General features: G+C 44.8%; 1 protein-coding gene across 3 annotated transcripts in view; it reads right to left on the bottom strand.

Annotated features, from left to right (window-relative positions):
• The window catches only part of NLRP13 (NLR family pyrin domain containing 13), a 77072-nt gene that overhangs the window by 10566 nt on the left and 52811 nt on the right, over positions 1-13695 (bottom strand). For all 3 annotated transcript variants that reach the window (XM_040465163.1, XM_040465164.1, XM_040465165.1), the window contains exons 2-4: positions 12634-12999; positions 7950-8018; positions 1066-2653 (exon numbers count right to left, since the gene is read on the bottom strand). In XM_040465163.1, coding sequence (XP_040321097.1) covers positions 1066-2653; positions 7950-8018; positions 12634-12934 — 1958 coding nt within the window. In that variant the 5' untranslated portion in view covers positions 12935-12999. The remainder of the gene's footprint in view (positions 1-1065; positions 2654-7949; positions 8019-12633; positions 13000-13695) is intronic.

Raw genomic sequence — 13695 nt, 5'->3', positions numbered from 1 at the left:
TCCCTCAATGTAGATAATAAAACTTACCCTAATAGAATTTTGTGATTAAAAAAAAGGGGGGTGCCTGAGTGGCTCAGTTGGTTAAGACTCTCTTTTTTAATTTATTTTTTAAAATTTATATCCAAGTTAGTTAGCATATAGTGCAACAATGATTTCAGGAGTAGATTCCTTAATGCCCCTTTCTTATTTAGCCCATCCCTCCTCCTCCAACCCCTCCAGTAACCCTCTGTTTGTTCTCTGTATTGAAGTCTCTTATGTTTTGTCCCCATTTTTATATTATTTTTACTTCCCTTCCCTTGTGTTCATCTGTTCTGTGTCTTAAATCCCTATGATTGAAGGCATATGATATTTGTCTTTCTCTAATTTCACGTAGCATAATACCCTCCAGTTCCATCCACGTAGCATAGGACTCTTAATTTTGGTTCAGGCCATGATCTCCCAGTTTGTGAGTTGGAGCCCCATGTGGGGCTTTGCACTGACAGTGCAGAGCCTGCTTGGGATGGATGGTCTCTCCCGCTCTCTCAAAAATAAACTTTTTAAAAAAAATCTAAAAAAAAAATGTTCATGTGATATTTAGAACTTAGGATAATTGGAATTCTAACTCTTTAGTATTTTCTTACTGCAGTAGGCTCTCAATGTTTATAAGAGTAAAAGAGCATTCAAGTCATGAATTAAACTTTTTATCTTAGATGAAGAAAGTAAAAACAAAGAACACGTTATAGCACCTGAAGGATATAAAGTTCTACACGCGGAGCCCAGAATTATTACAGTGTTGGTTAGAGTAATTGTTCCAACCTTAGTGTATTTGTATTTGTATGTGTACATGTGCCCGTGTATTCGTGTTTAACATCCCGGTTAATTCTGACCTACAATTAAAAACCACTGAGGAAAGACAAAAAGAAGCTGTGCTGTAGGGAAGCACGGACTAACCTTGACACCAGAAGATATGTTTGGTCAACCATAATCACTGACAACACAACAACACACCCCCAGTTTTTCATGAAGAACTTGGACAGAGCCTGGAAAGAAGAAATCTGGGAGGGGAAACAGCCTTGCATTACTCACTCCAGAGTTTCCAAGTTGAAAGTCAGTTCCGTCTGAGGGATAGCACTGCTGACAGAAAGCCTTAGCTTACTTAGCCTTTGACAGTGTTTTAGGCAAAATGAAGACACTTGGAGTTGTAGACTCCCAAAGATATCGAGGTCAGCCTCAAGGAGATGACTCAAAATCTGCCTTACAAAGTTTTCCTCCCGAGTCTCGTATAAGCACTCAAAGAAGTGTAGGAATTCAAAACAGCTGGAGATGAGGTCATAGCTTTCTAATTCATCTGCCCATTCTAGTAATTCATCCGTTGTCCTATGACTCATTTTACAACGCAAAGTATCTTCCAGTTCTTCTGCGAGGTTTCTTTTTAAAAGGCCAAAGAAAAACAGAGCCATCTGGTTCCAGTAGAAGTTTGTGTCAGCCAAAGCATCATTCAGAAGCACCCTCATCTCCTGGTGCTTTGGAGGACCACCAATGGATCCTCTCACCCCCCTGAGCACATAGAACATGGCTCCCAAAAACACCTGGAAACTCTGGTGAGTGAAAGTAACACAATCTTCACAGTCGCTGACCTTTCGAAGAATATTCAACCTGAGGAGAGAACCAATGACAGGTGCTTCCAGGTGCCTGTGTTTGAGGTCCTTCTTTGCAAATGTGAACTTCCAAAACCACATCCCCTCTGCAGCCAGAGAGCACAGGGCTCTCCATTGATCTGGCCAGCTCTGGTCTGACAAACTCACCTCTGCTGTGGCGAGCAAGCTGGAGAAAAAGTAGACGTACAGGCTGGTGGTGGTCTGGGTGCTTAGCTGGAAGTGAGGATTTCTCGCCATTTGCCGCTTCAGGCAGGAACAGACGGTCCAGCACACCATGGGGGCAGAGCAGAAGTGAAAGAGAGATTCATTCTTTCTTACCCAATGCAAGATTCTCTTAGCTTTGTTTTGGTCACCAAAGTACCTGATGAAATACTCCTCCCGGTCTCCTTCTGTGAACCCTACGATTTGTACAAACCATGGATTCAGTAACAACTTTTTAAGATCATTGGTTCTATACTCCTTGGTCGTGATCAGTAAGGTAGCCAGGGGAACCAACTCTTTCTTCAATAAGTGGAACAGGATTCTGTTGACTGGGAGTTGCTGGTACCAGTCTTTACATGGTGGACTCTCGTCCAAAGTGGAGGGCACGTCCATTTCTTCAAAGCCATCGATGACAAACAGAAGGCTCTCGGGGTGACTCATGAGAGCTTCAATGGGGGCCTGGGAGTCAGGCCAGTCCCAGGAAAGCAGGCCAGCTAATGTGGTATCCTTCATGTCTCTAACTTTATGGCAGCTGATAAAGAAAACATAGGAGAATCTCTGATGAAAGAGAAAGCCCTCTGCCCAATGCAGCACAACCTTCATTGCCAGGGTGGTCTTCCCGACCCCTGCTAGACCCTCTAAGACGATCGTCTGTGGCTGGGCTCCAGTCCTGTTAGGATACAGGAGGCTCTTCAGTCCTTCATGTTCCTTTTCAGTCACATTGCGCAGGTATATATGGTCTTCAGGCCAAGGGATGTTGTCCCACATCGTCAGTATTTTAGCCTTCATTCTCTCTCTGTATCTTCTTCTGTGGTCTAAAAACAGAGAAGTGAGGCAAAACACAACAGAATAATGGTCAGAAGGAGGTTCAGCCTCAGGAATACTAAGTCCTTATATAAAGCCTTGAACAAGACAAACAAGTTCTGCCTTTGAGAGTCTAACTTTTGGAGGAGGGCCGTGTGGTGATTGAGAGGAGCCAAGGTAGAAGTAAATAGTTTAAGGATATACACAAATAAAAAAAAAAAAACACGAGGACACAAGAGAGACTGAGAATGCCCTCTGAGGTGGGGAAGGGATCTGCAGAGGCCTCTGGATGAGAGTTAGTGCCATAGTCGTGAGAAGCCACCAGTCCAAGATGTAGAAGGAGAGGTTTCCAGGCAGAGTGAAAAGCTACCACAAACACCTTCACACAGGAAGAACATTCTAGAACACAGCAAGATGCCCAATAGGTGAGCTCAACTCTGGGGAGGGGCCGGTCATGAGTATCTTCATTCTAAAGGCCAAGAGATTATCTACATTTTTCAAAGGTCACTGTTGTTTGGAGAGGGGATTATGGTGCAAGAAACCCACTCAAGAAGCTACTTCAATCGTCAAAGTGAAAGTCAGCAGGTTTGGTCAAACATACCCATTGATAACCTAACAGCAACAACAGGTCTCTGGTTCCCTGTGGAAGCACTTGGCACAGCCTGTGAAGAACTAAAGCATATGTATGTAAAATGAATGGGGCGGGGTGGGGGGCACCTGGGTGGCTCAGTTGGTTGAGCACCACACTTCAGGTCAGGTCATGATCTCACAGTTTGTGAGTTTGAGTCCCATGTCAGGCTCTGTGCTGAGAGCTCAGAGCCTGGAGCCTGCTTTGGATTCTGTGTCTCCCTCTCTCTCTCTGCCCCTCCCCTGCTCACACTCCATGTCTCTCTCTAAAATAAACGTTTAAAAAACTTTAAAAATAAAATAAAATGAATGGATCCAGGGTATATCTGGAGAGTAGAGCCAACAGCATTACCAAGGGATTTCTCACGTGGGGGTGGGGACTGCTAAGGAAAATAGTTGTACCTGCATTCTATGTTTGTGGCTTAATTAGCTCAGTGGAGGAAGATTCCATTTACTACATGCACACACGTTCCTGGTGGAAAGAACACAGAGTAGGAATACCAAAGACCCACCTTCACATTTTCTTCAAGATTTAGAATACTTAGGACTGCGATGCTCTGTGGACACTCCACTTCTTTGAACCTCGGTTCCCTTGTGTAGGAGTTCAAAATAAGCAGTAAAGAATGGAAAAACATTTTTCTTTCACCCATCAGAAGGGAAAGGTCATCTTCCGGAGGTAGGGCAGAGAGAGAGAGAATCCCAAGCAGGCTCCACACTGTCAGTGCAGAGCCCAATGCAGGGCTGGAACTCATGAACTGTGAGATCATGACCTGAGCTGAGATCGAGACTGATGCTTACCTGACTGAGGCACCCAGGTGCCCCATAAACACATAATTTCTAAGTTGGTTACCTTTGTAGAATTGGTTATATAGGAAAAAATTTAGAATATTAAGCACTCTGTACCATTTGTATTTGTTTGTATAACCACTTTACTCAAACCAGAAAACAAATCTAGGAACCAAAAACTTCCCCCAAAGTTGTAAAAAATATATTTTAAAAGATATTACATCTATTTTATTTTTTTAAGTTTATTTGTTTTGAGAGAGAGAGAGAGAGAGAGAGAGAGAGAGAGAGAGAGAGTCAGTCCCAAGCAGACTCCACACCACCAGCACAGAGGCAGATGTGGGGCTCAAACTCACAAAACATGAGATCACAACCTGAGCCAAAATCAAGAGCTGGATGCTTAACAAACTAAGCCACCCAAGCATCCCATATTACATCTATTTTAAAAAGACGCCAATAAGGGGAAATAGAGTTAAGAGTTTTGACATTAAAAATATTGATGGAGCACCTGGGCGGCTCAGTCAGTTGAGCATCTGACTTCAGCTCAGGTCATGATCTCCAGGTTCATAAGCTCGAGCCCCACATTAGGCTCTGTGCTGACAGTGCAGAGCCTGCTTCAGATCCTCTGTCCTCCTCTCTCTCCCCCTCCCCTGCTTGTGCTCAAAAATAAATAAAACATTAAAAAATATTATTGATCAAATAGATTTCATGGAAGGTATGATAGAAAGTTGAAGTAATCTTTCAGATGATTTTAACCAGAACAAAGATAGTTGTTTGAGATTAAAACGTTACATTTGGAGGATGGGCAAAATAGGTAAAGAAGTGGGGGATATAACAGGCAGAGCACAGGGAATAAAGTCAATGGTAATAGCAATGTATTCGGACAGATGGTAGCTACACTTGTGAACACAGCATAATGTGTAAACTTATCGAATCACTATGTTGTACATCTGAAACTCATGTAACATTGTGCGTCAACTACATTTAATTAAAAAAACAGTAAAATAAGTTTTGGTTTTTTTTTATTTTTTTTTCAACGTTTATTTATTTTTGGGACAGAGAGAGACAGAGCATGAACGGGGGAGGGGCAGAGAGAGAGGGAGACACAGAATCGGAAACAGGCTCCAGGCTCCGAGCCATCAGCCCAGAGCCTGACGCGGGGCTCGAACTCACGGACCGTGAGATCATGACCTGGCTGAAGTCGGACACTTAACCGACTGCGCCACCCAGGCGCCCCAAATAAGTTTTGTTTTAAAAAGTTACAATCTAAAGGTTACTCCCAGGAAACACAACACCTAATTAGAGTTTCAGAAAAAGAACAGAGAAGGAACTAACGCCAAAGAGCTAACTCAAGAATATTTGAGAGAAGAGCACAGGTTTTTTACATTTACATGTCCTGCTTGGTATCCAATCCAATTAAGGGGATAAAAACCCAAAACCTAGGGGGTGCTTGGGTGGCTCAGTCGGTTGGGCGTCTGACTTCGGCTCGGGTCATGATCTCACAGTCCGTGAGTTCGAGCCCCACATCAGGCTCTGGGCTGACCGCTCAGAGCCTGGAACCTGTTTCAGATTCTGTGTCTCCCTCTCTCTCTGACCCTCCTCTGCTCATGTTCTGTCTCTCTCTGTCTCAAAAATAAATAAATGTTAAAAAATTAAAAAAAAAAAAAGAACCCAAAACCTAGTTACTCCATGACATTTCAGAACACAGGGGTGGAGGACCCCCAAAGCTTTCATAGTGTAAAAGATACGTCATATACAAACAATGTAAAAAAAAAAAATCAAGATTTATCAACAGCGGACACTAGAGGACATTGGAACACCAGAAACACAGAAAGAAAGGCTCTTGAACTGGACAATTACACCCAAGCAATTAATCAAGTAGAGCACTAGAGAAATTTCCAATCAGGCAAACTCTCAAAGATATTACTTCATATGGACTTTTCTAAGTTATTATAAAATGGGTCCCCTGGAATAGCCATGAGAAAGACAGATGTGGAACCCAGGGAAAGGGGGATGGCACCTTTTGAGAATAGAAAATGGAAACGGAGATTAAATGAAGTCCCAGGATGGGAGGTAGGTGCTAGCGGATACAGACTAGGGAAAGATGGACGGCTTCAGGAATTGTCTAGAAACGGTGATGACGGAGCTGATGGGTTCCTTGTTACATCTGATTGCATTATACTCCCCAAAGAATTTGGGGATGGTTATAATAATTGCATGGAAAGTTTAAAAAGGAATTAACTCAAACAAAAACAGGAAATGGTTCTCTCCAAAAGGTATGTGTAATGGGATGAACCGTGTCTCTCTCCCCCCTCCACCCTGTCTCTCTCTCTCTCTCTCTCTCTCTCTCTCTCTCTCTCTCTCTCACACACACACACACACACACACACACACACACACACACACACACAGCTATGTCTACATCCTAATCCCTAGAACCTATGTGGCAAATGTGATTAAGAACCTTGAGGGGCGCCTGGGTGGCTCAGTCGGTTAAGCGTCCGACTTTGGCTCAGGTCATGATCTCACAGTCCATGAGTTCAAGCCTCGCGTCAAGCTCTGTGCTGACAGCTCGGAGCCTGGAGCCTGCTTCAGATTCTGTGTCTCCCTCTCTCTCTGACCCTGCCCTGTTCATGCTCTGTCTCTCTGTCTCAAAAATAAATAAATATTAAAAAAAGAAGAACAACTTTGAGGGGAGGAATTTATCCTGGATGGCCCTAAATGCAATCAAATGTATTCTCAAAAGAGACAGAGAGATTTGTGACACAAAAGAGGAGGTGGCCATGTGCCCACAGAGGCAGAGATTGGTGGGATGCAGCCCCAAGCCCAGGAATGCCACCAGAAGCTGAATAAACAAAGATGGATGGTCCCCTCAAGCCCCAGGGTACCCCAAGGTGCCCTGGTGACACCTTGATTTTGGGCTAATCCAGAACCATGAGGGAGTTAACTTCCGTTACTTAAGCCACTCAGTTTGTGAAAATTTATTACGGCAACTCTGGAAAACAAATACAGCACGTGATCCTTATGGATTATGTGGCTCAGCATTGGTTTATATCCCCAACACTGAAAATCCTTTCCTCCACAAAAAATAAGTAATTGGAGAAGGGAGATATTTACCTACCATGATAATTGATTGAAAAACTAAGAGGTTGCAGTGTATGTTAATCCCGTTTGAGCAGAGAAATAATGAAAGTGGCAACCCAGAGTGGCAGAGGGTGGCTTCTACAGAATACAACTCAAGCGATGTGCAAAAGGTTGATGTTTCTCATTACAAGTTTTAAGTTTCCATGATTCTTTCTGAATCATATACTAGTACATCTATTTGGTAAAACCTAGCCTGTTCCTTAACTGTGTATGTTACTTTTTCAACATGAAAGTCTCCCACAATCAATGGGTACAAAACAAAACAAAACAAAACACAGTTACCTATTAATAAAAAGTCCAGAAACAGACACTGGTATCTAAGAACTGGAGAGCGAAGTCAGAGAAGTTATCCAGTTTATGCTAACTTATCATTCAATCAACAACAGTGGGGGCACCTGGGTGGTTCAGTTGGTTGAGCGTCCAACCCTTGATCTCAGCTCAGGTCATGATCTTACGGTTCATGACATCAAACACCGCATTAGATTCCATGCTGACAGTGTAGAACCTGTGTGGGATTCTCCCTCCTCTCTCTCTCTGCCCGTCCCCTGCTCATGCACACTCTCTTGCTCTCAAAATAGATAAACAGACATGAGGGGGGAGAAAAGCAGTAGTGGAAGACTAGGTTAGGAGGGGTGAATTTCTCACATGCTGTAAAGTGATGAACAATTGAGAGAAGGTGGCAATTATAGACCCAGTAAAATGGATGCCCCATCAAGCAATTTGTCCATCATCACCACCAAGTAGCATACAAACCTTTTTCTTCTTCTGGGAAATCTGGTTCTTCTTGGCTTGGATCTTGGGATCCCTGTGTCTGTGCTATCTCTGCAACAAACAGTGATGGTGGGATATTGAGATACCCAGGCTGTAAATGACCAGTGACAGATGCTCTCTCCACAGGACCAACTGGTAAGCCTGGGACTGAAAAGACCAAAGGAATCTCATCCTCCAGCTCCATCCACTCAAAGAATCGGGTTTTAACCTAAACCTCCCTCCATGGGTTTCACAAAACCACTCTGAATGCCCCATTCCTCATGAGCTAAAGGGCCCTTCTGTGTCTAAGTCACACAGTAGTAATTCAGATTCCACTGCCCGGTGCTTAGTTATGAGCCAATGCCCTGAAAAGGATGTGGCTCTAAAGAAAACATGGATCTAATATTTATAATTCCATTGGTTGTCAAGGTTTGCAGGACTTGGTCTGGGTAGCCAGCTGGGTCCTGGCTTCCTCCTCATGCTCCCATGTTGCTTTGAGGAACCCATCACTCTCCACCAAGGAGGTCTTGGCCAAAAAAATCCCAGTTCTGTGGAGCCCCATAGAGCCTGCCTGTAGGCTCTGTCCAGGGTTAGACCAGCTCTCCTAGCAATAGGAACCTGAATTTGAATCTCATGGAGCATAGCTCAGCTGTCTAAGATCATCCCTCACCACTGGCTCCATTTATCTGTACACCAACTACATGACATATTGCCCTTCTTCTCTTGCACATAAACCCAGTGATGGAATCCTTGTAGGTTATAGCTTTGCTGCCACAATCTATATTTTGACACATTAAATTCAAGGCTCTAGATCTTGCTGGGGCCACCTGTCAAAAGAGGCAGGCTGTTCCAAGAAAACAGCCTAGAATTTGAGTCCAATTCTTTTGTATAAAGAACACACACACACACCCATTTGACTTCCTTTTGTCTCTCTAGGAAAGCCTGTTGTACTACGGATTCACCTACCCAAAAATCTGTTGAGATAGTCTTGGGTAGGACAGAAGGGATGTTCAGGGAGAGGGCAAAGATATCCCTGGTTCTGATACTGCCCATCCAGCATCGTCCTCAAAACTAGGACCTAGGGGCACCTGGGTGGCTCAGTCTGTTAAGCGGCTGACTTGGGCTCAGGTCATGATTTCACGGTCCATGTGTTCGAGCCCCACGTCCGGCTCTGTGCTGACAGCTCAGAGCCTGAAGCCTGCTTCGGATTCTGTGTCTCCCTCTCTCTGACCCTCCCCCATTCATGCTCTGTCTCTATCTCAAAAATAAATAAACGTTAAAAAAATTAAAAAAAAAAAAAAACTAGGACCTGGAATCTAGAAAAAATTACCCCAAAGATAAGCAGATGTGGGAGAACTTTCTCTGAGCCCAGTGCCTTCTAAGGATTTCATCCTAGAAACTCAGAGGTGGGTACAGTTGGCCTGGTTTTCTCTTTATATATATTTATTTTTAAATATAAATTTTTTTGTCAAATTGGTTTCCATACAACACCGAGTGCTCCTCCCAACAAGTGCCCTCCTCCATGCCCATCACCCACCCTCCCCTCCCACTCCCCATCAACCCTCAGTTTATTCTCAGTTTTTAAGAGTCTCTTATGGTTTGGCTGTCTCCCTCTCTAACTTTTTTCCCCTTCCCCTCCCCTATGGTCTTCTGTTAAGGATCCACGTAGATCTACCCTATGACCCAGCAATAGCACTGCTAGTAATTTACCCAAGGGATACAGGAGTGCTGATGCATAGGGGCACTTGTACCCCAATGTTTATAGCATCACTTTCAACAATAGCCAAATTATGGAAAGAGCCTAAATGTCCATCAACTGATGAATGGATAAAGAAATTGTGGTTTATATACACAGTGGAGTACTACGTGGCAATAAGAATGAAATATGGCCCTTTGTAGCAACGTGATGGAACTGGAGAGTGTGATGCTAAGTGAAATAAGTCATACAGACAAAGACAGATGCTATATGTTTTCACTCTTATGTGGGATCTGGTTTTCAAGAAGAGAGAACAGGGGCCCAGTGGTAACTAGTTTGCCCAGGGTTACAGTTGCTTACGTGGACCAGTCTTTGAATCCAGGCAATCTGACTCTAGAACCTGAGCTCCTAAACCCAGGGCCCCCAAAAGACAGGACACATGTGTGTGCCCGTCAACACAGATGCATTCACATACTCCTAGTCCACAGCATCGTTCAAGCACAGAGACCTTGTTATGCCGTAGTTCCTAGAAGAGGGAGCCAAGGGGCAGTAGAAGCTATCCTGGCCCACAGGACCTTTCATTGTCTCCCACGTTGCTGGATGTGGTCTAGGGCTTTTCCCTGCTGCAGACATATCCTCCACACCCTGCTGGAAGGCCAAGTGGGACTGAAAGAAGGACCAGGAAGAAGGGGTCCCTTCTTCGTGCCAGGTCTGGCTCTACAGCCTTCATGCAGGACCAGTGACCAGAAAGGAGATCCTTCCTTTAAGGGTGTCCTCTTCTGTGCAAATGCCTCCCTCCGGGGTTGCCAGGATTTAACGAGACGAGGTCCCATTCTCCAGCTCTCTGCTCAACACCTGCCTATTCTAGACAAGACTAAATGAGGGATTTTAAATGAAGGGGGAGGTGGGAGGAGGGGCAGGTATGGACAGGGAAACATAGTCCCACCCCATCCTCCTGCTCACTGCAAGATACAGAGCCTGAATTTCCAGGATCGGGGTGTCCAATGCCAAAAGCTCAGAGACAGAAGACATCATGTTGCCAGCTCCCATCCCTACTCCTGAGAACCCATGCTCTCGTTGTGGGTCAAGAGAAGCAGTGTATGGTCAGGCACAGAGCCTCTGAGACCCGCTACCCGGGTTCAAGTCACCAGCTCTGTGACCTTGGGCAACTCACTTGAGCTCTGGGCCTGTTGCCTGTCTATAAAACTGGAATGACAGTTGTTACCACACTCCTTAGAAGGAAGCCCTAAGTACAAATTCACAGGAGTAATTGGGGTCAATGCCTGGCTCATAACGAGTACAGGCAAACGTCAGGATTATTATTTTTTTTTAATGTTTAGACAGGGAGAGAGAGAGGAAGGAGGGTAGGGGCAGAGAGGGAGAGAAAGAGAATCCCAAGTAGGCTTCATGCTGTCAGCAAAGAGTCCAATGTGGGGCTCGATCCCACCAACCAGGAGATCATGACCTGAGCCAAGATCAAGAGTCAGACGGACACCCAACTGACTGAGTGACCCAGGCACCCCAGGAATTTTGGTTTTTTGTTTTTGTTTTTTACAGGTCTCAGAGGCAGCCAGGTCTGCCATCAAGATCTCTTAAGACTCACCACAGAGAGAAAACTGGATAAAAACCACACGGGTTTTTATTTTCATAGGAAAATGGGATCAGGAATACGTTCATTAAAAAAAAAGAAACAGGGGCGCCTGGGTGGCACAGTCGGTTAAGCGTCCGACTTCAGCCAGGTCACGATCTCGTGGTCCGTGAGTTCGAGCCCCGCATCGGGCTCTGGGCTGATGGCTCAGAGCCTGGAGCCTGTTTCCGATTCTGTGTCTCCCTCTCTCTCTGCCCCTCCCCCGTTCATGCTCTGTCTCTCTCTGTCCCAAAAATAAATAAACTTGCTAACTGGTTATGAAACACATCACAACTACAATAAATATTGCATGATACAATGCCACACTAGGTAGCTAGCTAGCTACTGCAACACCACCATAAACACAGCATGCACTTTAGGGGTGGGGGAGCCTGACGTTTGCTTGCAGGTGTGGGAAGCGTTGTAGTTTGTGAGGTTTTGTGAAGTGGAAAGAGAGTGATCTGAAACCGGGCAGTAAGATGAAAAAAAAAAATGAAATCTTGCCATTTGCAGCAATGGGGATGGAACTGGGGGGTATTATGCTGAGTGAAATAAGTCAGGCAGAGAAAGATGGATACCATATGTTTTCACTCATATGTGGATCCTGAGAAACCTAACAGAAGACCATGGAGGGAGAAAGGGGGGGGGAGTTACTGAGAGGGAGGGAGGCAAACCTTAAGAGACTTTTGGATACTGAGAACTGAGGGTTGATGGGAGTGGGGGAGAGGGGAAAGTGGGTGATGGGCATTGAGCAGAGCCCCTGTTGGGAGGAGCACTGGGTGTTGTATGGAGACCAATTTGGCAATAAGTTGTATTTTAAAAAATGAAATCGGGCAGTAAGCATGAGTCACATGCACCCAAAACTTGGGAAGCCGGTAGATACTTGAGGTGTGTATATGTGCATGTGCATTTGGTATATTGCTTCACAGCTCCACTCAACTGGGTGCGGTTTTTTGTTTCGTTTGCATGTACCTAGGGTTTTCCTTGCAGGAAAAAAAAAAAAATTGCATACGCAAACGTGAAATGCCTGTTATGCTCAAATCACTGCCTAATACTACAGCAGCATGGGAACAAATTTATATTTTGAAAAGAAGTCTTGCCGCACAACTGAGTGTGCCTCTCACTTTCTTCTTTTTGCTTCGCATCGTCAACTCCCATTCCCTCCCAGGCTAGAGCTCCAAGTCTTTGTAGCTGTTATCCCTTTACCTGAAACTTTCATAGCCCAGCAGGGAGATTCTTTGTTACGGAATAGACTAGCACTTTGGCAGGACCCCATAAAAATCCAGCAGCTCCCAGGAGCAGCAGGTCGATGCCCGTCTGCCTCCCTGCCCCCATCTATCCATCCTTCCTACGGACCCACTCACCATTCATCATCGCTCGAACTTCTGTACACTGTGAAGTCAGGTTCATGTTGTCAAAGATGCTGAGGGTCACTTCCCAGATCTGCCTTTCTGAAAAGTATTCACTCAACAGACACAACAGGTTAGTGGGATCGATGGCTTTCAAGTTTGCCCAGGGAATCTGCTGGAAGTTCCCAAGCAGCAGCTGTGAGGACTGGAGGCAGATCTTGAATTCCTCCAGCTGAGGCTGATCCAGGCCCATCAGGTAGGACAGAAGCTTATTATAGGAACCATCGTCGACATAGATGTTCGCTGAGGAGCTCATCTTGCTGAACACGCAGGATTTCTAGCTCTGCCCAACAACTGTTACATCCACAGCACAAACAGGACCTGTAGAGAAGAGAGGGACTTGCACCTCCTCCAAAATTCATCGACACGCTTATTCTATCTTCTCCCAGGAGCACTTCCTGCTATCTGTGTTTGTGTACTTCTCTAGCTCTCCTCTCTAAGACCATGCATGCCCTCTGGACAGAGACGTTGTCTGTTCTTGGCTGCGTGACCAGTGCCTAGAGCAGCACCTGGCACACAGGAAGGAATAAGCAATACCAAACACTTACTCCACACCGCGGTCGCTCACTCTCATTTCATTCTCTAAACCACCAGTGACACACAGGTACATCAATTAGCTCTATTTTATAAAAGAGAAAATGAAAGGACATCTTTGAATTGCTGTAAAAAGGGGTGCCTGGGTGGCTCAGTCGGTTAAGCATCCGACTTCAGCTCAGATCACAATCTCATGGCTTGTGAATTCAAGCCCTGGTTCGGGCTCTGGGCTGACAGCTCAGAGCCTAGAGCCTGCTTTGGATTCTGAGTCTCCCTCTCTCTCTGCACCTTCCCCACTTGTGCTCTTAGTCTCTCAAAATTAAATAAACATTTTTTAAAAAACTAAAAATAAATAAAATAAATTGCTGTGAAGAAAAGAAATATACCGCCCACCTAGATTCTATGTCTCATGAAAATGTCCTTTACAAATGAAGGTAAAATACAGACTTAACTATAGACAACACACTGATGGTCACCTGAAGG

The sequence above is a fragment of the Herpailurus yagouaroundi genome, unplaced genomic scaffold (assembly GCF_014898765.1).
Source record: "Herpailurus yagouaroundi ecotype Mexico unplaced genomic scaffold, PumYag 557, whole genome shotgun sequence".
Classification (NCBI taxonomy): Eukaryota; Metazoa; Chordata; class Mammalia; order Carnivora; family Felidae; genus Herpailurus; species Herpailurus yagouaroundi.
The sequence above is the reverse complement of the archived record's forward strand: the minus strand, read 5'-3'. Positions and strand labels throughout refer to the sequence as shown.